The sequence below is a fragment of the Metarhizium robertsii genome (assembly GCF_000187425.2).
Source record: "Metarhizium robertsii ARSEF 23 chromosome Unknown MAA_Scf_2, whole genome shotgun sequence".
Taxonomy (NCBI): domain Eukaryota; kingdom Fungi; phylum Ascomycota; class Sordariomycetes; order Hypocreales; family Clavicipitaceae; genus Metarhizium; species Metarhizium robertsii.
Window position 1 is genome coordinate 3,783,939 of NW_011942160.1, and position 22,653 is coordinate 3,806,591.

General features: G+C 52.7%; 5 protein-coding genes across 5 annotated transcripts; 3 read left to right on the top strand and 2 right to left on the bottom strand.

The window, feature by feature from the left end:
- Positions 1-312: 312 nt before the first annotated feature.
- MAA_05338 (AtrH like protein) lies at positions 313-4,553 on the bottom strand (the record flags this gene model as incomplete). Its single annotated transcript, XM_007823336.1, has 3 exons — positions 313-3,341; positions 3,413-4,325; positions 4,440-4,553. The coding sequence occupies 3 exons, from the start codon at positions 4,551-4,553 to the stop codon at positions 313-315; spliced, it is 4,056 nt and encodes a 1,351-aa protein (XP_007821527.1).
- Positions 4,554-6,713: 2,160 nt separating this feature from the next.
- MAA_05337 (Pyridine nucleotide-disulfide oxidoreductase, NAD-binding domain protein) lies at positions 6,714-8,195 on the top strand (the record flags this gene model as incomplete). The annotated part of the gene is made up of 4 exons (XM_007823335.1): positions 6,714-6,921; positions 6,991-7,690; positions 7,780-8,084; positions 8,143-8,195. The coding sequence occupies 4 exons, from the start codon at positions 6,714-6,716 to the stop codon at positions 8,193-8,195; spliced, it is 1,266 nt and encodes a 421-aa protein (XP_007821526.1).
- A 2,537-nt stretch (positions 8,196-10,732) lies between these two features.
- Positions 10,733-12,219, top strand: MAA_05336 (Siderophore biosynthesis protein; the record flags this gene model as incomplete). The annotated part of the gene is made up of 2 exons (XM_007823334.1): positions 10,733-11,761; positions 11,857-12,219. The coding sequence occupies 2 exons, from the start codon at positions 10,733-10,735 to the stop codon at positions 12,217-12,219; spliced, it is 1,392 nt and encodes a 463-aa protein (XP_007821525.1).
- Positions 12,220-12,524: 305 nt separating this feature from the next.
- Positions 12,525-14,399, bottom strand: MAA_05335 (long-chain-fatty-acid--CoA ligase; the record flags this gene model as incomplete). The annotated part of the gene is made up of 3 exons (XM_007823333.1): positions 12,525-12,868; positions 12,956-13,665; positions 13,723-14,399. 3 exons carry the CDS (start codon positions 14,397-14,399, stop codon positions 12,525-12,527), a joined length of 1,731 nt encoding a protein of 576 aa, XP_007821524.1.
- A 2,339-nt stretch (positions 14,400-16,738) lies between these two features.
- MAA_05334 (non-ribosomal peptide synthetase) lies at positions 16,739-22,141 on the top strand (the record flags this gene model as incomplete). The annotated part of the gene is made up of 1 exon (XM_007823332.1): positions 16,739-22,141. The coding sequence occupies one exon, from the start codon at positions 16,739-16,741 to the stop codon at positions 22,139-22,141; it is 5,403 nt and encodes a 1,800-aa protein (XP_007821523.1).
- Positions 22,142-22,653: the final 512 nt, after the last annotated feature.

Genomic DNA, 22,653 nt, shown 5'->3' on the forward strand with positions numbered 1-22,653 from the left:
AAAGATGCTGAGGGGCTCCAAGTTCTTTACATGCTATCACTCTGAGCACAGGAATTCTTCTCCAGAGGATAGTACAACTCTTGTCAAGCATCATCAACAAAGAAAGAACATCGGTAGCCAGCCATCACTTCTTGGCTCGTTGCGAAAAGCTGTCTACTGCTGCAACATAACAAATGTTGAGCCGCCATTGAGAATAACCTTTCAAAATGTCATTTCAGTGGCGCCTTCATCCTAGCACCAGCCTTCCTGCGACTAATTAAAATATGTATGCGTTTCTATCTGAGATGAACTTCTAATTCTATACCCATTTCTCTACGACCCAAGCATCTGCTGCAATGCGTTAATTCTATATGTTTCACTTCTTTCCACGAGCTCCTCGTGACGACCCTTCTCTACAATTGTTCCTCCTTCAACAACAAAAATGACATCGGCTTTGCGCACGGTGTGCAGGCGATGAGTGATGGCAATGACCGTGATGCCTCTAGCGGCTCGTTCCAGGCCTTCCTGCAATGCCTTTTCGCTCTCAGCGTCGAGTGCACTTGTACTTTCATCAAGAAGGAGAAGCTGAGGTTTTCGTACTAAAGCTCGAGCAATGGCTAGCCGCTGTCGCTGGCCCCCAGACAAACGCGATCCATTAGGACCACACTCAGTGTTGTATCCGTCCGGGAGTGCCATTATGGTGTCATGTATGTTCGCCAAGCGACAAGCCTCTTTGATTTCTTCATCAGTTGCCTCATGATTTGGCGTTGCGCCGAGGCCGACGTTGAACTTGATTGTGCCATCAAAAAGAGCACAATCTTGGGGGACGACGGCAATGTCGTGTCGGAACTCAGTACCCTCTCGTGCACAAATATTCGATCCATTGATTTCGATAGCTCCTCCCGTTGGATGGTACATTCTTTGAACAAGTGACAGGATGGTAGATTTGCCCGCCCCTGAGGGTCCGACTAGACCACAAAACTGGCCCGCCTGAATGGTGAATGACATGTTCTGGACAATGGGAATATGCGGCCGGGCCGGGTACGCGAATGAAACGTCTTTGAACGTTACGGTAGCACCTCTGTTGGGAGAAGCAGGCTTCGGAGGACCCTCCGCAGCAGCTTCAACATCCTCCCTGGCCGTCGTTTGTGTCGACAACAGAGCCATTTCCGTGACCGCCAGGTCTTTAGAAGAACCTTGTTCTATTAGACTCAATATTCGGGAGCCTGCTTCACGGGCACGCGAAACCTCCGGGGCAAGGGCAAACATGTTGCCCCAAAGCTGAGCACTAACTAGCATAGCCACGAGAATGACGAAAAACTCGGTGGAGGTGTACTCTCCCTTTGTGATTCTCGTTGAACCCCACCAGTAGGCAAATGCATATATAAGGTTACTAGTTCCATAAGAAATAGCGAGCCAAATATTGGCATAGGCAGTACCAGCCGCCATGGCCTTATACGGCGGGCGAAGCGTCCGGCGATAGTTACCCAGAATTTCGTTTTCCAGGGATAAAGACGAAATAGTCTTGAAAGAATTGACAGCCTCGACGGTAATACCGATGGCATCTGAAAACGCGTCGGCATGTTTCCGCTCAAATCTGGTCAGAGCCCGAAGCTGTAGAATGCCTGATCCCAATAGTATTGGTACCGTCACCAGACACACTATAGCAATCTTCCATGCCAAAATATGCGAAACAATGATGGCTATAACGAAGTTGACAATGATTGAAAAGCAATTTCCAATAACGGAGCCGCTAAAGCCACCGATAGCGGCAGCATCGGCCGTAATGACGGACAATAACGATGCTGGGGTGCGCCCATCAGCCTGATGCCAGTCCAAGCCTTGTTCATAGAGAGAACGGAAACAAAGTACGCGGACCTTGTAGAGAAGTTTCTCTGAAATGTTACCAAAAGAGGACCAGCTAATTGAATTGGCGAGAAGCTCGATGACGGCTAACATGAAGAACAAGCCTCCAAAGAACTTCCCCGCCCAGCGAATGTCACCTGGGGCATTGCACGGACTTAGCCTTCCAACGGTGTTACCAAATATTAAACCAGATCCAGTGAAACTTGCTCCAACAATAGTTCCAGCCGCAATAGCCAGCAGAAACCAAGACAAATGTGGTCGCATCATACGACCCAAATCCTTAATGATTTGCCAGCCTGTTTTACTGGAATCGAGACTGGAACTTGCCGGTATAATACCCTCTGAGTTCGGAGCAAGTTGTTCCTTGTCTTGCGCCTGAAATGTGTCTGCTGTCTTTTCCTCAAGAACAGAGTCCTTCTCTGTAATTATCGTGTCGACGTCCCCTCTTGCAGTACTTGCCATGGACGGGGTGTCATCGTTCTGAAAAGACTCAATGTTCTGGAGACGAACCATGCCTGCATATGAACCATTAAGCGCCATAAGTTCCAAATGAGAACCTTGTTCGATGATCTCACCGCCATTCATGACGATGATATTGTCTGCGTTCTTGATAGTAGAAAGTCTGTGTGCAATTGCAATAACAGTCCGACCCTTGGCAATGGATTCGATGGCCATTTGAATACGATGCTCGCTGGCAGAATCCAGGGAAGCAGTAGCCTCGTCCAGAATAAGGATCTTGGGGTCCCTAATAAGTGCTCTAGCAAGCGCAATTCTTTGACGTTGACCACCACTGACCAGTTTACCACCAATGCCGACTTGAGTTCCATACCCGAATTCGAGTCTTCCTATAAAACCGGAAGCATCAGCTAGAGAGGCTGCCTCACGAACCAGTTGGACCAAATCGACCATATCTGGGCCATGTGCTTCTGACAGAGAAGCTAGATCCTTTCCGGCTGCAAGTTTGGCAGCAATTTCAGCTAGACCAGATCCCAAAATCACAGGCTGGAATCGCTGATGCTCAGGCCAAGGAGAGTTGAGAATGCCAAGGGCAATATTTTCAAGAATGGATCTGTCGAGAAGCGATGGTTCCTGCTGGACCAAGCTCATGAAGCTTCGTAGATTCTTCACGTTAAGGTTCTTTAGGTCGTGCCCGTCCAACGTCACAATACCATCTGTAGGATCATATATCCTTGCTGTGAGACCTGCAACTGTAGATTTTCCACTTCCAGAAAGGCCGACTAGCGCTGTATGCTTGCCGGCAGGACAGGAGAAAGAGACTCCTCTCAGCACAGGACGATCAGGGCGAGAAACGTAGGCAAATGAAACATTGTGAAACTCAACTGAGCCGTCGATGGTATTGGGAAGCTTGTCCCCATCACCCGACTGCGAGTCAATTCCAGATGGGGCGTCAATATCCGCCTTCAGCTTCTGAAATGACGCGGTTGCAGCCCCAATGATGGGGAGCAGTGGTGCAATGGAACCAAGGATAACACAAGCTGCCAGGATTTGTTAGTATCATGATATATTTCAGTTTTAATTTTTTGAATCTGTTATATAATGGACTCACCGTCTACAAGGAGGAAAATGACCGTGTATGTTCTTCCAACAGAGACGTCATTCCCGCCGTTTTCCACGGCATCGGCAATCTGTCGACTTCCTTGCCAGAATGCCAAAGCATTAGCGGAATACGAAATGAAAAAGAGGGTCCCGGCCTGAATGGCAGCCGTGACGGCCTTCTTCATTCCCTCTTTTTGGGCAGTCATCATTGTGGAAGCAAACTTGGCTTCGAGGCGAGGGCCTGCTCCAAAGGCTTGTACCACTGCTATATGTGAGAGTGCCTCCTGAGCGATAGAGGAGGCTGAAGCAATCGCGTCAGACATACGGGCGGCGTACTTTTGCGTGAATATGCTCGTAATTGCTGCCATCAACAGAAATGCAGGGATTAAGCTGATTAGAATAGCAGCCAACTTTGTGTTCCTCACAAACGCGACGACGTATGATGAGATGAAGAAGGAACTAACGGCAATACAGATACCAACCTTTTCAGAGGTACCGGCTTGGATGATCTGGATATCAGAGTTCAACCGTGATGTAAGTTCACCAGCTTGGCGACTGTCATAAAAGGTGGCATCCTGGCGAAGGAGTGTTTGAAAGTATCGATCTCTTATTCGAGCCTCCAGTCTGCGACTAAATATGCTCCACGACACAATGTAGAGATATATGACAATGAAGTTGGCAATGGCGATGTATACCAGTATCAGCACCTTCTTGTTGACTTCGGACTGAATATCGCCTGTACTTTGGGAACTCTCTGCATCGCACGAAGCATCATTGAGGTTGTCGAGAACCTGTCCAAAGAGAATACCCATCAAAGGGAACGGGACACCAGCACAGCAGGCACAAAGAGTGCCAAAGATGAGTAGAAGATAATCCAGCCATGTCGGGTTGGCGTAGAACAGCAGCTGAAAGAAACTGAAGAACTGTCGACTCAAATTAATTAGTCGTCAGCCAAAGCTAAGCCAACGGCTCGGCGGGCTTGGATGGCAGACGCGATTCGACAGCTTATCCAAGTAGGAGACAAAGGCTGTACATACGTTGTTCTTTGCAGGCGATGTTGCAACCGTAACACCTGTGGCATCATTATCTGTGGTAGCGGACTCCTGTGCCGATGCAGCCACCGGACTGGCAATGTCGTCTCCAGCTGCCATGATGTAGTAGCAACACAGTGGAACGCGCCTTTCACCAGATGTATTCTGTAAGGATGACAGCCTCGCGATCGAAAGGGACCATATAAACTGCAAGGCTATAACGGCCTTAATCTTGGCAGAAAAGGACTGAAGAATGAAGATGGCTAGCTGTCCAGGTAACCGTCTCGAAGACGGACAGGGCTGCTTGGTGGAAGCAGCTAATCTGGTGCAGATCTTATGTCCCCCCAATAAATGTCGCAAAATATCTCTGGTGCGACCTGGGTCGATGTTTTGCTCAGACCTGAATTTCTCCCCGTAATCTAGTGTTAGATATTCGTTGGATCTGTCGTCTCGATCATGGCCAGTTGGTCCTGGATGGATAAAGAAAAGGCGTGGCTACGAATACTTTGTCAGATCCATTCGTTGTCGTCAGTCAGCCCCTGCAATCATGGGTCCCACGAATCAAGCGCCTTGGAAGAAGTTATTCTCATGAGTGACTGAGCTAATACCCCATCCTGTAATGTGGTGTGGAGAAGATGGTAACAAGCTCAGAGGACTACTACACCGCAAATAACGAGAGGCTGAAGAACATGTACATTGAAGTCCCTTCTTTGTACCCCAACGATCGAGTTAGCCGCCAAGGCTAGAGAAGACGGTTAAAACGGCCCCTGTTTGTACCGATACTTTGTCTCCTCTCCGATGTAGTACCATCCCGGACGCGCCCACTTGAGCTGTACGTTGCTGAGGGGGCCAGATGGGCCAAGGCTGTAAGAGATGTCAGATGTGTGGGCAGTCGGATAAAACAAATACGACGGCGGACGGTCAACTGACATGCAGATACTTGCTTCCCGCCGGCTCACCTATCCCCGCTCACTCCCCTTCCCTCTTCGATGACTAGCAAAGTACAAAGCTGGACACGCCCCTCCGATGCGCGGACGTGGCTCGCAAGTTGGCAAGGTCCCAAGGTCCGGTAGGCGGGTTCGGATCAGATAATTTCTCTCGGCGCCACATTTGGCGTTTGTGGCGGGCAGGCAACCCCCTGCCTCATCATGGAGGGTACGGAGTCGGAGGAGAAGCACAAGCTGGCTTGGTCGGCTGGTCACCGCCACCCAACATTTGCTGACGATGCCAACACAAGTTAATGGCTCAAACGGAGTCTGCTGGGAGCAAACAACACAGGGAAATGTGGTTTGAAGGATTTTCCGGATATCCGGTCAGAGATTAAAGCACCAGGAAGGAGCGCCTCCGGCTATTTTGCCCTAAGCGGGTCCGGCGGTTCCTTCCTTCTGTGTCAGGTCTTTAGCCTGTCGGCCAACCACGGCCTTCATGAGGATCTGATAAGCCGAGTCCACCCTCATCTGGTCCGCCCCTCACCTGGCGTCACGACTCACAACCACTCTTTTGCTTCTGACTGGCCGCTGCCATGGCCACGCATGACGAAATTATCTGTGCCCTTCACTCCGGGACCTGCGTGCGTTGTCCAAACCAACTTAGCCGAGCGAGTCACCGATGTCCGAGGATATAGAACGACGTCCTGCTTAGCCTGTCCGCTACATACAGCATCCCGCCTTACCCGGTCTTTGAACTGTGTTCGGATTCCATGATGGGTTCGGTTTTATACAGCCCTCGGCCTTGCGAATACCCGGTTGTTGGGCAGCATAAGTAACAACTAACAGAAGGCCGTTGTAGCAAGACTATGGAGCACATGGAACAGGGAAAGTGAGCCGTGTTTGTGCTGCTGCAGTAGAGTAGCAGACTTATCAATCAGCTCGGGATCAACACCATGTGCAACCCTCCCAATACCCTTTCGTGCCGTGCCAGCAGTCAATGACAATGCCGCGCTGCTATTCTCCCCGAGCCAACGGAATGCAGAACCTTGGTTCCATTGCCGTTCAAGCCCTCCATTCGTCTGGTCCACAAAGGACAACTACTCTGTTGTCGTCTTGGACCAAATCTCGGCCCAGCTCCAAGGTCATTCAACAACTCGCCATATTCATATGCCCCCGACATCTAACGTCTGTCTCCACGCGTGGGCCAAGCTTCTTCCATCCCCACACTCCTCTGTCGCGACAGACCAACATTGTGGCCTCAACAATCCCACTTCCCTTCTCCAACTTCATACATGCCCAAACATTTTCTTCGACGCAGCCAGCCAACATCTCATCTGCCAGCAACGCCAAAATGGGTTCAGTCCTAAATGTGTCAGACGCTCCAACCGTCAGAGTGTTCATTGCGGGAGGCTCGTATGCTGGCCTGTCCGTGGCCGCCAATCTTCTCGACCTCGGACAGGGTCTCTCGCCACGCATGTTCCAGCAGCCATACGAGCATCACCCCAACCTTCCCCGCGTAAACTGGGACATTACCATTGCTGATGAGAGAGACGGATTTTGTAAGTAGACGTTGTAATCGAATGGAAATGAGAGCAACTGCAACACCGGCGCCTAACATTTGGAGTCAGATCACTTGATTGGGTCTCCGCTTGCCCTGGCTGACGCAGAGTATGCCAAGAAGGTCTGGATTAAATTTCAAGACCTCCCTGGACTACAGACTCCCCAGATCAAGTTCATCCAGGCCTCTGTATCAAGTGTTGACTGCGAGGCCAAGACAGCCACTACAATTGACAGCACAACCAAGGTTGCCAGCACACACGAGTATGACTACTTCGTTGCTGCCACCGGTCTCCGGAGGGTGTGGCCGGTCGTGCCCCAATCCATGACGAGAAAGCAGTATCTTCTCGAAGTCGAGGAGCATATTCATTCAGTTGCCAGCGCCCAGCACGGCGTGGTTGTTGTGGGAGGTGGAGCGGTCGGTATTGAGATGGCAGCCGAGCTTAAGCTGGTTAAGCCTGATGTAAAGGTTACTCTTATCCACTCCCGAGACAAGCTTTTATCATCAGAGAATCTCTCAGACGAGTGCAAGGACAAGGCCCTGGAGCTCCTCAAGGAGGCCGGTGTTGATGTATTGATGAGCCATCGACTCGCATCTACCACGGAGGCTGAGACCGCCAACGGGCCCCCCAAATATGAGATTGAGTTTACCAATGGGCACAAAATGGCTGCCAGTGTGGTTATCATGGCCGTGTCCAAGAGCAAGTCAACAGCGACCTATCTGCCTTCATCGGCAATTGACGGGGACGGCTACGTTAAAATCGAGAGCAAGTTCGTTTTTCCCATCTCACGTTTGGCAAGGGAAATAAAATACAACCGCCTTGTCGCATTGACGCATCACTGACACGTTATGAACGCAGTTGCACTTTCTCCCCTGGCACCCCGAATGCCGAATTCCACCTCTGCGCCGGAGACTTGACCAAGTGGTCGGGCATCAAGCGCTGCGGCTGGGCCATGCACAGCGGCCACTATGCCGCTCAGAACATTCACAAATTCGTCCTGAAGAAGCATGTAGGCCAGGAACCCAAGTTTGCAGAGCTCCAAGAAGTGCCCCCCATGATTGGATTGGCGGTGGGAAAGACGGCTGTTGCTTCGGGGCCCGAGGGCACCGTCTTTGGAGAGGATGTCATGCAGGCCTACTTCAAGCATGACCTTGGATTTACGAGTAAGCGTATTCCGGTTTCTGGGAGAGTGAGCTTGTTCTCGCTAACGTCTGAAAACAGTTTGTTGGGACTGGATGGGCCTCGCTGGACGGAAGGAGGATAAGACTGACTGAGAAATGGCAGCGGAGATGGCATTTTGCAATTTAAGAAGAGGGCATAAATGGTCTATAAAAATTTAGATATTAGGCGTTGGGTGTTTCATCCCCGCGGCGCAGTTTAGGATCCACAGGAGGGATTCCTCTATGATACGAAAATAGACGGACTTGTGACATGCATCGTTGGCCTGTGCTGTCCAGAAGCAGATAAAGTCCGGTTCATGGGAACAAGCCAAGCAAGGAGCCTATTTCAACTCAACCTGCCATGCAGTGAGTTTGACGTGGTCCATCCCAACTCCCCTCGTGGACTGGTACTTGTGCCTCTGTCACTCTCGTCCAGAGTATCATCGTGCCTCACAGCATCAAAAAGGACCTTTAGTTTGGAATACGCTCGGGTCGCTCATCTCAAACTCGACAGCGGCTTTACGTCTTGAGTCGCCCCCCGCCAGCTGCCAAAAAGCTAGGAATTCTGCCATGTACACCAACATTGAAGCCGCTTCTACCGAGGCCGGATATTGGCTCGACTACTTGTACAATTATTGCCGAGCTTGGCGCATAATGCGGCATATCCTGCTGGAAACTGGGACAAGTATAGAAAACAGCTGGATCATGGCAGGGGTCTTCCTATTAGAACGCCGCCGCAGAGTGATTAGGCTTTTTGCGGTTCCACGTTGGACCGGTACCAGTTATTATAATGCCGCTCATTCCCAGACGACTTGGTGGACGAATCGGAAGCTCAAACGGCATCATGATTCATGCATGAGATGGGCTGCACGGTAGTTGTATATCAGCCTCACATCCGTTGGTTTTCAGCGTTGCAAAGCCAAAAGCGACTGTGAAGATGCCGTCGGTACTCATTCATCATACTCCGTAGTCTAAGTCAAGTTTGGTATCTCGGAACCATGTCCGAGGAGGCTCTGGTCTAGTTACCCAGGCCAAGCCAAGGATCAGCATGAGAGTCGAGATATCACTAAAAGTGGTATCTTTAGTCGTTTCCATGGCCACATCACAGTTGGCCAACTCGCCTAGACGCCGAATCTAGCCTTTTGTCAACCCTCAGTAGTCTCTGATATCTATCGGGTTCGCTGAGAGACATATGGGTGTTATTGCCGCCTTTCGACTTTTCTCGCCTGCCCTAGGCCTCACTAGGAATTTACTGTTCTGGGGTGGCCTTGGAGTAATTGAGGAGAGGCAGGCCACATCCGTCCACAAAGCTAATATTACCACGGTGAAAATTGACAATTCCCGTACTCGTGTTTTGATGGGAGAAGAAGCGCCCTGGATGCGCGTGCAGCCAAGCTCCCAGAGCGCTCGTCGTAATCAGAAACCAAAACGCCACGAGGAAAAAAAAGCGCATCATCTTTCGACTTGGACACGCAAGTGCGTTACATGCGCGGTGCACAAATCTGTCAGATTGTGCGGGGAGAAACCGGACGACCAGCTTCAATAACGTTATCAGATCCGCGCAGCCCTTGTGTGTTTAAGCGGCGCGCACATTTAAATTGGACCAATCAGTATACATCAATCAGAAGGTGTGGAGCCCCGAGCCCAGGCCGGGTTTCGCCGTGCGGTCCGGGCGCCGGCTGGACTTGTCTCCATTCCAGGATTGTCAAGGACAGCCGAGCCCCAGCCAAGGGTCGGGCTGCTTCAACAAATTTTTTCTTCCCTTGTTGCACCCCTGGCTCCAGTCAAGGTCAACTCCATCAAGATTTGCGGCGGGGAACAGCTTCCCATGTTCATCCCTTGTTCCCCTCGGTGCGAGGTATCGTGACAAGTTGGTGGCGTCGCTTTTGTAACATTACTTACTTACTTACGTATGTCTGTAGTCTATTTACAGGGGCAAGATTAAGCACTAGACACATACATACATACATCTAGCCCCCCTCGCCCACCCTGTTGGAGGCAGTTATTGGCTATCCGGCACCGCTGCTAGGTTACTAGGGGTCGATGTCGTCTTGGAGGCTCCAGAACTGGGGGGGGGAGTGCGTGGTCGCTTCACCCCCATTATCATATTATTCATCATCTGCTCGACAACCTCGACGCTGTGCAGGGACTAGCTTCCGAGTGTAGAAGCAAGATGGTACGTCTGTCACTAAACGTCGTACCTCACGGATACAGCGGCATTGCGAGTGATATGTAGCACCGAGTACGCGTCAACGGGTTCGCATGTACTTACAAGTGTCAGTCTTGTATCCCGCACTTTCGTGAGCTGAATGTGGGCTCCAACAGGGTCCAGCAAGGGTCTAACAAGGTTCAGCAGCTTCTCCCACATCGCGAGAGTGTCTGGTTAGCTCTAGGAGCCTAGGACCCTTCCTCGCGCCTTGGCCGCTGAAAGAGATCGATCTGTTCACGACGCCAGATGGGACAATGGACAAAGATGCGACTGGTGCTGTTTTTTTTCTTACCGAAGCTTGCCGCCCTCTCCTCGGCCCAGATCTTTCTCCTGTCGTATTTTCAAACTGCCCATCTGCCATATGTCAAGTAGGCACGCGGCGCTGAACGTGAGATATTCATCTCTATAGACAGTCCCTTCCATCACCGGCGTTCCCTCCACAATGGCAGCCGCGAATTCAGTAGTTCAGCTCTCGGCTCTGTCTCCAAACGAGACCTTCATCAAGCTCCCTCACCCATACTTGACCGAGTACACTGTTCAGAAGACAACAGCGCCGCCAAACAAGACAGCCGGAGATGTGCCCTTTTACCAACTCTGCGAGCGCCCCGGCTCGTCGACGCAGAAACTCCCAGCCCCGTTGCACAACACAAAGCTCTACTTCTCCGAGCCCGCGGACCTAAAGTCCAGTGAGCTACCAGCGGATTCCAACAACGGCGCCTGGGCCAGAGCGAGACGCTCGCCATTCTCCGTGGTAGTCTGGGACGGCGCCGAGACGCCCTCCCTCGCGCAGGCATGGCTTCTCTTATACGTCCTGTTCACGGCCCGGCCGGGCATGGAGTCGGTGCGACTGGAGCTTGTTGGCGCCAACGCCGCGACTCTGGGCGCCCAGTTGCGCGACGTTCTGCTGGCCGTTGACCACCCGCCGCCGGCCAGGGAGAAGCGCGCCTCGGCTTCTTCCAACCCAGACGAATACCTTGTCCTGGCTCTGCGAAGCACCTTCTGGCAAGGCGCCGGCTCGCCCTTTGGTCCTCGGCCCGTGTGGCTGCCCGCCGAGTCGCCCCCGTCTCTCCACGGAGCCGGCTCGCTGGCATCGTATCCCCTTACTCCTCTCCAGCACACCGTCACCATTACATCCGCCGGCGATCCCCAAGATGCCGACCGGTGCCAGCAGTCGTGGCATCCCATTCGCCCCGCGAAGCCTGCCCCCGGCGCCGTCGTGTACAGCCGATGGATTCCGCACCTCGGGGAAACCTTCTCCATGGTGTCGCTGGACTACCAAGACGAGGAACACTTGAGACTGTTCCACGAGTGGCAGAACGACCCTCGTGTCTCGCAGGGCTGGAACGAAACGGGCACTTTGGACCAGCACAGGGAGTACCTGCGCAACATCCATGAGGATCCCCATCAAGTCGCGGTCCTGGCCAAGTGGGATGATGCCTACTTTGCCTATTTCGAAGTGTACTGGGCCAAGGTGAGTGTTTCTTTTCTTACGCGGAAGAGCCGTCTCGAGTACAAAGCCGCCGTGGATGAGTGAGCGTCGCTAACACCATGGATGATGCTCTATAGGAGGACCGTCTCGGCGGCTACTACGATGCCGGCGACTTTGACCGCGGCCGCCACTCCCTCGTGGGCGATGTTCGATTCCGCGGCCCTCATCGTGTGACTGCCTGGTGGAGCAGCCTGATGCATTACCTCTTCCTCGATGACCCTCGCACCATGCATGTCGTGGGCGAGCCCAAGAACACCAACGCGACTGTCGTCATGTACGACCTCATCCACGGCTTTGGCATCGAGCACTTTGTCGATTTGCCGCACAAGCGGAGCGCTTTCGTGCGGTGCCCGCGCAATCGGTTCTTCCAGTTGTGTCCGCTGGGGGAGAATGACAAGGCTGTTGGTGGTATGAGGATCGGACTGGTTCCCAAGTTGTAGGACTGGACGTTTAGACAAGACTGTGACCTGGCTAGTGTTTTTTTATATATGTATGTTTTGGTTTGATTTTTTGTAGTAGTGGAAGCAACGTGGGCTGAACGTGATGCATACATACATATATATAATGTCTTGACGTCTGAATACATAGCTCTTTACAAGCCCTGTTCTGAAAACACCCTTTGTCTCTTGAACCATGTTTTACTCTAAACCAAGGAACTAAATGAACAAACATACGTTCTGCATTGTCCTTTCTCTATTCTACCAATTTTGCCAAATGCCGGCATTGCCTGCGGCGGTCTTGTTCTCTACAACTTTGACGTCTGCCCTCTCTTGGCCAAAATCTCATTCCCCAACGCCGCCATCTCAAACTTTCTCACTTTGCCGCTTCCCGTCAGCGGCACGTCGCAAGGAACCCCATCTTGGCCCAGCCAGAAAACATGCGCCGGGGACTTGTGCTTGCCCAGCGTGCTGCGGACCCAGTCGCGCAATTCCGCGTCTGTCGGCTGGGGGCTGCCTTCGAGCCTCTCGACAAAGGCGCCGACGACTTCACCATAGTGCTTGTCCCTGAGTCCGACCACAATGGCCCGGGAGACTGACGGGTGTGCCATGAGCCGCTCCTCGATTTCAAGAGGGTAGATGTTCTCTCCGCCTGGGTTCGCGCCGCGGCCGTGTTAGTGGCAGTGTTCAAAAGAAGAAAAGAAGGGAAGCAAAACGTCGACATTCTTCCGGCGCTCACCTCGAATGATTATATCCTTGAACCGCCCCGTAATCGTGCAGTATCCATTCTCGTCAAAGACGGCCTCGTCGCCCGTATGCAGCCACAGAAGCCCTGCCGCGTCCCGGACCATGGCTTCGTTGGTTTTTTCCGAGTTATTCCAGTAGCCTGCCTGGAGCTGGTATCCCGCCATGCAGAGCTCGCCCCGTGAGCCCACGGGCACGGTGTTGCCGTCGCGGTCGACAATCTTTGCCTGGGCGTGCGGCATCAGGGTGCCGACCGTGGTCAGCCTCGTGCTCAGGGCGTCGTCCGTGAAGGCGTTGAAGCAGGTCGGCGAGGCCTCTGTCAGGCCGTAGCTGCTGGTGAACTCGGTCATGCCAAACTTGTTGACCAGGAGCTCCATCAGGTATTTCGGGACGGGCGCGCCCGCAATGATTCCGGTCCGTAGCTTGTCGCAGTTGAACCCGGGCGGGAACTCGGCCTGGAAGAGAGAGTCGAACATGGCCGGCACGCCGTGGACAGCCGTGCAGCCCTCGTCAGAGATGGCCTGAAGAGTGGAGGGGATGTCAAAGACTTCGGCCGGATACACAATCTTGCCGCCGTGGGTGACGATGGCCAAAAGGCCCAGGACAAGGCCAAAGCAGTGGAACATGGGAGGAGGACAGCATAGGATATCCTCGGCCGTTATCCTCATCCTGTCGCCGATGAAGCGGGAGTTGTTGACCAGATTGCTACCCCGGCCACCATCAGCTTCTCTTTCAGTGGTTTTACAAATCTGCAAGACTTACTGGTGAGTGAGCATGGCGGCCTTTGGGAGACCTGTCGTGCCACTTGTAAACTGCAAGTTGACGACCTGATGTGGCAGCACTCGCTGCATAGCCCGGTACAGCTTGTCGTAACTCTTGCGACTGGTCGATTTGATGAGGGAGTCATAGGTGGTGTATTTTCCTGCTTCGCCTCGCAGGATGAAGACCTTGGGCCCGTCGGTTTTGTTGTCCAGCGCAGCCAGAAGCTTTCGGTTATCCAACCGGCCGATGGTCTGCGTGGTGAAGAATACCTTGCAGTCGGAAAACTTCAGGCCGTACATGGCCTCGGTGGGCGTATAAGTGTTGTTCAGGATGACGAGGATGGCGCCGATTTTGGCCACGGCGAAGAAGACGGCGGCGTACTGCTCGCAGTTCCCGGCCATGATGCCCACGCGGTCTCCAACCCCGATTCCCATATCCAAGAGTGCTTGTGCGAGGGAGGAACTCTGTTGGTTCAATTCGTTGTACGTCCATCGTGCTCCGGTCCAGGGAATGACGATGCACTCTTGAGTTCCATGCTGGTACGTCTGGAGCTGGAGAAGCTCCCCGAGGGTCAAGTCGACGAGGGGAGGCTCGAGGGGGCCATGCAGGACCGAAAGCTTTTGAGTAGCTGGCCGAGTCTGCGGTTGCGGCTCCGCCACAGCTGGCTGTGTGGACATTTTGATGTGACGATGCTGTGGTATTTCTTTGTTTCTTTTCCTTTTTCTTCTTCTGCGTATGTATATGTGTGTTTTGGTCCTTCACAATGATACTTGGCAACGAGCTTGGTCTACCACTGCCAACACGATGCAATGGATATGCGACGCTACAAGCGGTAAACGAGTATATTAGGCATAATGGTGTTCAAGGGGGGCCCACACATAAAGTCAAAAAAACGACTGACGACATCTGTCGAGCTGCCGTGGTTGGATGGCTCATTGTGCATCGTCATAAAATCGTACATGGCCCAGCATCCAAATGTTCAGACGGCTCGCCGCATCGCCAAACCACAGGTCGCATCCCTAGTCCTGAGGCCAAATGGGCCACGGCTCCATTCACGCAAAGCGTTTGAAATTAGGAAGGTTGAGCCGGACTCGATGATTAGTACGTGTCGTTGAAAATCTGCCCCCCTTGCTCGCAGGCAGAGTCCGAGGGTTGCCGATGTGGATCGCAGAGTCAGCCAGGAATCCATCTTATCTGATCATCAGATTAGATGGCGCGCTCTAGACTCTCAGGGAAGGCACGAGGCAGGGGGGGCGTGTCTGGGCTCTGCGCCGTCAGGATCAGCTTGTGGACTCTCCGCCATGGCCGCGGCTGTATTATCGTGGCAAGGTAGACCTTGCTTTGGATCCAAGGAACAGGACAAGAAAGAAGCAAAAAAACACGTCGGGGGTTGCTGTGAGGATTAAAGACTAAACCGCGGTGTTTCCAACCCTGGTCCGCGGCGGCCCTGTCCAGCAAGGTCCACCACAGGCAGGTCGGGCCCACCAACACCAAAGCTTGGGTAAGCAAATTCCCCGACTTGACCAGTCAGTCAATCGAGTCAATACAATACAATATCCTCTGAAAGTTTAGTCACGCGTGACCTCACAAGGGGGGCTACAGGCAATCAAATGGGGAAATCTCTGATTGATATAATTTAATGTTACTTCAAGTGCTATTACTCCCGTAAAAATCGCAATTGACAGCTACTATTATAAATTAAGAGGCTGGTGCTCTTATTAGTGAAGAGGCCCCTATAATCCCCCACAAACTTCGAATCCTTGTCAGGTCACTAATGCTAAACTTACGAGGGTTGGATTGTATGCGGCAATTGTTTCTCTTGCGCTGACGTAAACAGGCACCTGGGGTGTGGAATAATCATTGATCCCTGTGCTCAATTCGTGCCGCCTTTGCGCGATCTGCCCCTCCAGTCCGCTCGAGAGACTAGCGCTGCAGACTTGGGATTCATCGTGCCAAGTCTTCTTCCAAGTCCGCCGGCCCAGTCACGAAAGAAGAAAAAGAGAGAGAGAAAAAAGCCACATGGGCGTGTGGCCAGGGTCAGGCTCCGCAGGCAGGCTTCCTGGCCCTCAGCCGCTTCAACCAAACTCGTCTTATCAATCTGCCCGCCCCGTCTTGGCAGCAGCAGCTCACGGCGAGAAATTCGGGCACACATGAAATCCCAAGACAGAATGCGAATGGCTCAACAAAAGTTTTTTTAGCTTCATCTCCACCAGGAATGGAGTTCAGCCATCACTGTCAGACATAGTCACCGACGGCAAGGAAATGTTTTGTAGATTGTTTGTGTCTCGGCTGCCCATCAGAATATCAGCTGTAGCCCACGTCTCATCGCATCAACCTGCCGCAACCTAATCTTTCCTACGCCCTCCATCGCCAGGCCTGTTATCCATCATCTTCACGTGGGGGACGGCTGGCTGTCTGATCTCGAAATTCTCCCATCCCCACTCCAAAATGCCCGTCACCGTCTCTGCTAAGCGAACACCATCTCAACTACGGAGTACTGTACTCCGCTTCACGGCAGGGACCAAAAGGGAAAGGGTTCTGCGATCCAATGGGTTATTAAACACCGAGTCATGGACATGTCTCGCTCATGTACTCTCAAGTCACTTCCACCACCATGGACCGACCCCTGTTCGCAGTGCGCCCCTCAGACCAGGAAACTCACGAGAAACAATATATGCCAATGGACGCCTTTCAACGCGTTTCCCGCTCGCTGGTGGATACTATCCTGGTTGTGGAAGATACTAATGGCAATCCAGCTGAGTACCGTGAATGGTTGCTGCATTGGGCAGGCAGGCTCAGAGACGGAAGAATCATGTGTTCCACGAGGTCCAAGTAAATGGGTCCGCAGTGCTGAGCCAGAGGCTCATAATACATAGCTAAAAAAAGAGCTCTTGACGTACTTTTGAAGAGCCCAGTTGAGCGTTCCCGTTTTGGAGTATGAACCTCTGCGCCTTGTGAGACTGCTCTACTTCAGCCCTGGAATAACTCGGGGTTTCTGTGTGTCTCTTTTCCCATAATGAAGTCCTTTATATTAGACGCCTTGTCAAGCCTTTCGGCTTTCGCGAAGCGTCGGAAACAACGAAAAAAGGGCATCGCTGCTGGTGCCAGTACAGGAATAGCTCCGCTTGCAGCACCGCAACATGCCACCGCAAATCCCGATATAAACGCTCCCGACAAGCCGGAACCTGCAAGCGACGAAAAAAAGGGACTGGGTGATCGAGACTTGGATCAAATATGGAATTGGAATAGGGAGCTTCCTCCACTGATACAAAGATGCATGCATGACATCATTCGGGAAGTCTCACAACGACAGCCTCACGCTGTAGCCGTTGCATCATGGGACGGGACTCTTACATACCAGGAGATTGATGCGCTGTCAACACAGCTAGCCCAGCAGCTGAGGCGCCGGGGGGTCTCCGTTGGAACCAGAATACCACTATGCTTCGAAAAGTCCATGTGGGCAGTCGTGTCCCTCCTGGGAGTCATGAAAGCCGGTGCCACATTCTCCTTGACTGATCCAAGTCAACCCGAAGCTAGACTCCGGACGATTGTGGACCAGACAGAAGCTGAAATCATCGTCACCTCGGCAGCTCAGCGAGAGCTTGGAGTAAAGATATCCCGAAACGGGCAAGTCATGTCGGTCTCTCGCGACTATTTCGACCAGATTTCCGAGCAGCCGGAAGAATCACTACCGCTGGTTCCTTCTTCCTCTCCCATGTACATAATCTTCACTTCGGGGAGTACAGGCAAACCGAAGGGCGTGGTGATATCGCACGAGAACTACACGAGCGGCGCCTTGCCGCGGGCAGAAGCCGTGGGGTACAAGTCACATTCGAGAGTCTTTGACTTCCCCTCCTACGCATTCGACGTAAGCATCGACTGCATGCTTTGCACTCTTGCCCACGGCGGGACAGTGTGTGTGCCCTCGGAAGCCGACCGAATGAACGATCTCAGCGGCGCTATCCGTAAAAGCAAAGCAAACATGGTCCATATGACACCGTCAGTGGCCCGAGTCTTGGACGCCGACATTATTCCTTCCCTGGATGTTTTGGGCCTTGGCGGCGAAGCTGTTTCATCAAGTGATGCCGCCGCATGGAGCCAGGATACCAGCTTGGTCATTGCCTATGGACCGTCAGAGTGCACTGTTGGCTGTACCATCAACAACACCTTGGCGATATCAAGAGGCATAGGCAAGGGGGTTGGCGGTACAACTTGGATCACTGACCCCGAAGACCACGGCATCCTGATGGGCGTTGGGGAGGTCGGGGAGCTTCTTATAGAGGGCCCTGTCGTAGGCATCGGATACCTTGGGGAGCCGGACAAGACGGCAGAAGTTTTCATCGAGAACCCAGCATGGTTGACCGCCGGGCACGGAGACCATGGCGGCCGCAAGGGTCGACTCTACAAAACAGGCGATCTTGTACGATATGAAGCAAACAATCTGGGCTCGATAGAGTTTGTCGGACGCAAAGATCAACAAGTCAAAATCAGGGGTCAGCGAGTCGAGTTGACAGAGGTCGAGCACCACCTTCAGAGTTGCTTACCGAGAGGCATCAAGATTGCAGCCGAAGTCATCAAGCCCGAGAACAGCGGGGCGCCGACGCTGGTTGCCTTTATTGCAGAGCCTTCCTCCGGTTCGAACGAGACGGCGGATGAGTTTCCTCTGGTTGAGCCGTCAGAACAATTGACTGCTGCCCTATCTACTGTAGACAAGGACATGGGCGCAAAGGTGCCGAGATACATGGTGCCTACAGCATTCTTCACTCTGCAATCAATGCCGACACTGGTGTCTGGGAAGACGGATAGGAAGAAATTACGAGCAATCGCGGCGTCCATTCCACGGGAGAAGTTTTCTGGAGCTCAGAACGGCACCGTTCAGGTTGAACAAGAGCCTCAGACGGAGACGGAGAAGAAGCTGGCGGACGCATGGAAGAAGGTCCTTGGCTCCGACGTTAAAGCAAACAGAGGCAGCAATTTCTTTGGCGTGGGGGGAGACTCTCTCCGTGCAATGCGCCTTGTGGCCGCAGCAAGAGAGAACGGACTGTCTCTCACGGTGGCGGACATTTTTATGAACCCGACCCTTGAAGCCATGTCATCCAAAGCAATAGGCATCTCCCTCTCTGACCCAAACGCCGACAAGATAGCTCCTTTCTCGCTCCTTGACAAGGATTGGGCTGTTGGCTCGGTCCGGCAGGAAACAGCTGCGTTGTGCAACATTGAAGCAGATGCCATTGACGACGTGTATCCCTGTACACCCTTACAGGAGGCCCTTATGGCACTGTCGGCCAAGGTGAAAGAGGCTTACATTGCCCAGCGCGTCGTTGAGCTTGCGGATGCGGAGACGGCTACCAAACTCATCACGGCCTTTGATGCTGCTCAAAGGGACTGCCCTATCCTGCGGACAAGAATTGTCCAAGTCCCCGGCAGAGGTCTCGTCCAGGTCGTCGTGAAAGGAAAACTGAGCTATTTTTCCGGAACAGATTTGGATGAGTATCTCGTATCTGATAGAGATGAGGCGATGGATCTCGGACAGCCTCTTGTTCGGTATGCGGTCATCAACGACGGCAAAACTGGCAAGACCAACTTCGTGTTGACCATGCACCATGCCTTATACGACGGCTGGTGCATGCCGCTTATCGTTGACCGGGTCAACAAGGCGTACATGGGCCAGACAGTCGAGCGGCCAGCCGAGTTTAGGCATTTCATCAAGTATCTTTGCGGCACCAGCAAGAAGGATTCCGAGCAATACTGGAGACAGCAGTTGCAAGGCGCAAATGGCCTCCAGTTCCCCTCCCATCCATATACTGGATACCAAGCCAAGGCAGACTCGCTGCTCGAGGAGTACGTTTCCTTGGGCAGACTCCCCGCCTCGAACGCAACTGTTGCCACCGTCATCCGAGCCGCATGGGCATTTGTCGCCTCCCGGTACATCAACAGCGAAGACGTCGTCTTTGGTGAGACCTTGACCGGCAGGAACGCCGCCATTGTTGGCGCGGAAGAGATTGAGGGCCCAATGATTACCACGGTTCCGGTCCGTGTACAAGTCGATCGAGAGATGCCCATTGTCGAATACCTTCAGACTATCCAGGAACAGACCATTGAACAGATTCCCCACGAGCACTTTGGTCTCCAGCACATTCGGCGGCTTAGCCCGGATGCCCTCGAAGCGTGTGAGCTCAAAACCGGTCTGGTCCTACATCCTAGTACCGCGAATGATGCAGCAGCAGGGGCTGATTTGCCTGCGAACCGGTTGGTGCCAGCCGGTGATTCCGAGGCAGCGCAGGAGGCTCTCAAATTCAATACCTATTCTCTCATGCTAGTGTGCTCCATTGACCCAGATGGTTTCCTCGTCATGGCAAGCTTTGATTCTAAAACGATTGACTCTGGCACTATGCAGAGAGCCTTGAGACAGTTCAAGAAGGTAGCGCAACTGCTTTGCCAAGGCACGTCCGGCCGCGTCGGTGATCTCGAGTACCTCACCCCCGATGACGTGGACATTTTGAAAACCATGGTCGCCTCAAACACACAAGACGCCCAGTTACGCCAATATAGCGGCGTCCAAGGAGCCTTCATTGTTGAGTCCCAGGATACCAACAAGCTTCTACCCGTGGGAGCTATTGGAGAGGTTGTTGTATCAACGTCGGCAGTGCTGGAATTGCCATCTATCCCGTCACCGTCTTGGCTCGGGGAGGTTAGTGAATCTGCCTCAATAACAGCGGCGAACTTCTACAAGACGGGCAAGCTGGCGAAATACACGGCCAGCGGCCTCCTTCAATTCATAGAGTCGAGCCCAAACCAGAACGTCAATGGCACAAAAGCCCAGGCCCCTGTGAAGCGAGTATCCGCAACGTCTCGTCGTCAACGGAAGCTCCGAAGCTTATGGAGTCGCGTCCTGAACATCAACGAGGACGACATCAGCTTGAATGATAATTTCTTTCTCCTAGGCGGTGACTCCATCGCCGCTATGAAACTTGTCTCGGAAGCCCGCGCAGAAGGGGTCAAACTAACCGTCGTGCAAATGTTCCAGAAACGCACTTTATACGACATGGCAAGTGTCATGGAAGAGGTGGCCATGGACACCAGTGCAAGTGAGGATGTTGCCGCTGCATTTTCTCTCTTGGGAGACGCCAACGCATCAGAATTTGTCGAAACTGTGGTTCGGCCGCGGCTGGAAAACAAGGCTTCCAATGTTCTTAATGTTGTTCCAACACGTCCGCTCCAGCAGATAGCCGTAAAGGGGACTACCCAGCTCCCTCGGTATTCTGCTCGCTACGAGCTCATGTACTTTGACGATGCCATTGATAAGCAACAGCTCAGATATGCGTGCGAAGAGCTCGTGTCTCGCAATGAGATTCTGCGGACCGTGTTTATCGAACACAACGGCAGGTGTTACGGCGCGGTCCTCGAGTCTCTAGAAGCAGAATTCGTCGTCGACGGCGTAGGCAGCAGTTATTCCGGCAGCATCGAGGAATACGCGAGGAACGTGTGCCAGTCAGACGTCCTGTCAGACATGCCACTCGGTTCCAGCTTTGTCAAATGGTTCCTTGTCGAATTCCCCAACGGCAAGTCCTGCCTGGTCTTCAGGCTCTCCCACGCGCAGTACGACGAGATATGTCTCCCCATTCTTCTGAGGCAGCTCTCTGCACTCTACGAAAACAGGCCGGTCCAGGAATCTGTTTCCTTCTCGTCCTATGTCGGGCACGTGCTCCGGCGCAACATTCCTGAAAGCACGCAGTACTGGAAAGACCTGCTCGCCGGCTCGGCCATGTCCATCCTCAAGCCTGACATCCCCGTTCAGAAGAGCAACCATTTTGCTGTCCAGCACACCGTGGATATATCGTCCAGGCCTAGAGACGTCACTGTCGCGACTTTGCCGACGGCAGCCTGGGCACTGTGCCTGAGTCGTCGCTTGTCTCTCCGAGACGTCACATTCGGTGAGGTGGTGAGCGGTCGAAACATTGATTTCCCCAATGCCGATGCCGTTACGGGGCCATGCTGGCAATACGTCCCGGTACGCGTCAAGTTCGATCCATCATGGACTGTGTCCGATCTGCTGGCCTACATCCAGCACCAACACGTCGCGTCGTCGGCCCACGAAGGCATGGGCCTCAGCGAAATCAGGGACCAATGCACCGACTGGCCCGACGCGACGCCAGATTGGTTCGATTCCGTCGTCCACCAAGACGTAGCGCATGTTGAAAGGTTACCGTTTGCAAAGGTAAGCAGCCGTATGGAGACAGTGTATCCGCATGAGGAGCCGTTGCGGGAGTGGAAGATTCAGGCTTTCATTGATGGGGACAGTATGATATTGGAGATTGTCACGGTGGACAGCTGGGCCGAGTATGCCAAGGAGTTGTTGATGGATTTGGCTGATGTGGCGCGATTCTTGATACGTGAGCCAAGGGGAAAACTATTCTAAGTCTTTTTTTCTTTCTTTCTCTTTTTTTACGTCTCATTTTCTTCTTCTTGGCATTATTTGGCACGTCACAGTTTGACTTGGCGCTGCACGACTAAACAAATTAAGCCTATTTACCTAGGTATGTACTACCGTAGGTCTCTAGGTATTCAACACTTACGAAGCGACATCGTCACGCAAAACTGGAAACATTCGGTTTGTCGTAGCACCTTTCTCGTGTACATTGACAAATGTCCAGCCCCAACAGCCGTGTTGAATTAAAAGAACAAGGTTGTCATGGTACAGTGAATTGGCCTATTATTATCTGTATGTACGTCTTTAAATGATCGACAGTTTGTCACGAATCCCTGAAGCCCCAATTTCCATGCAAGGGTATATTGCGAATGGGAAATACGTATGCCCGTCCTGCGCCAAGCCAACATGAAATAGTAAATGCAATACGCCAATGTCCATGTGTCATAAGAAACGCCGGGTCCCACCAGTTCCTCCTGCAACTGAGTTCGTCACACATGTCT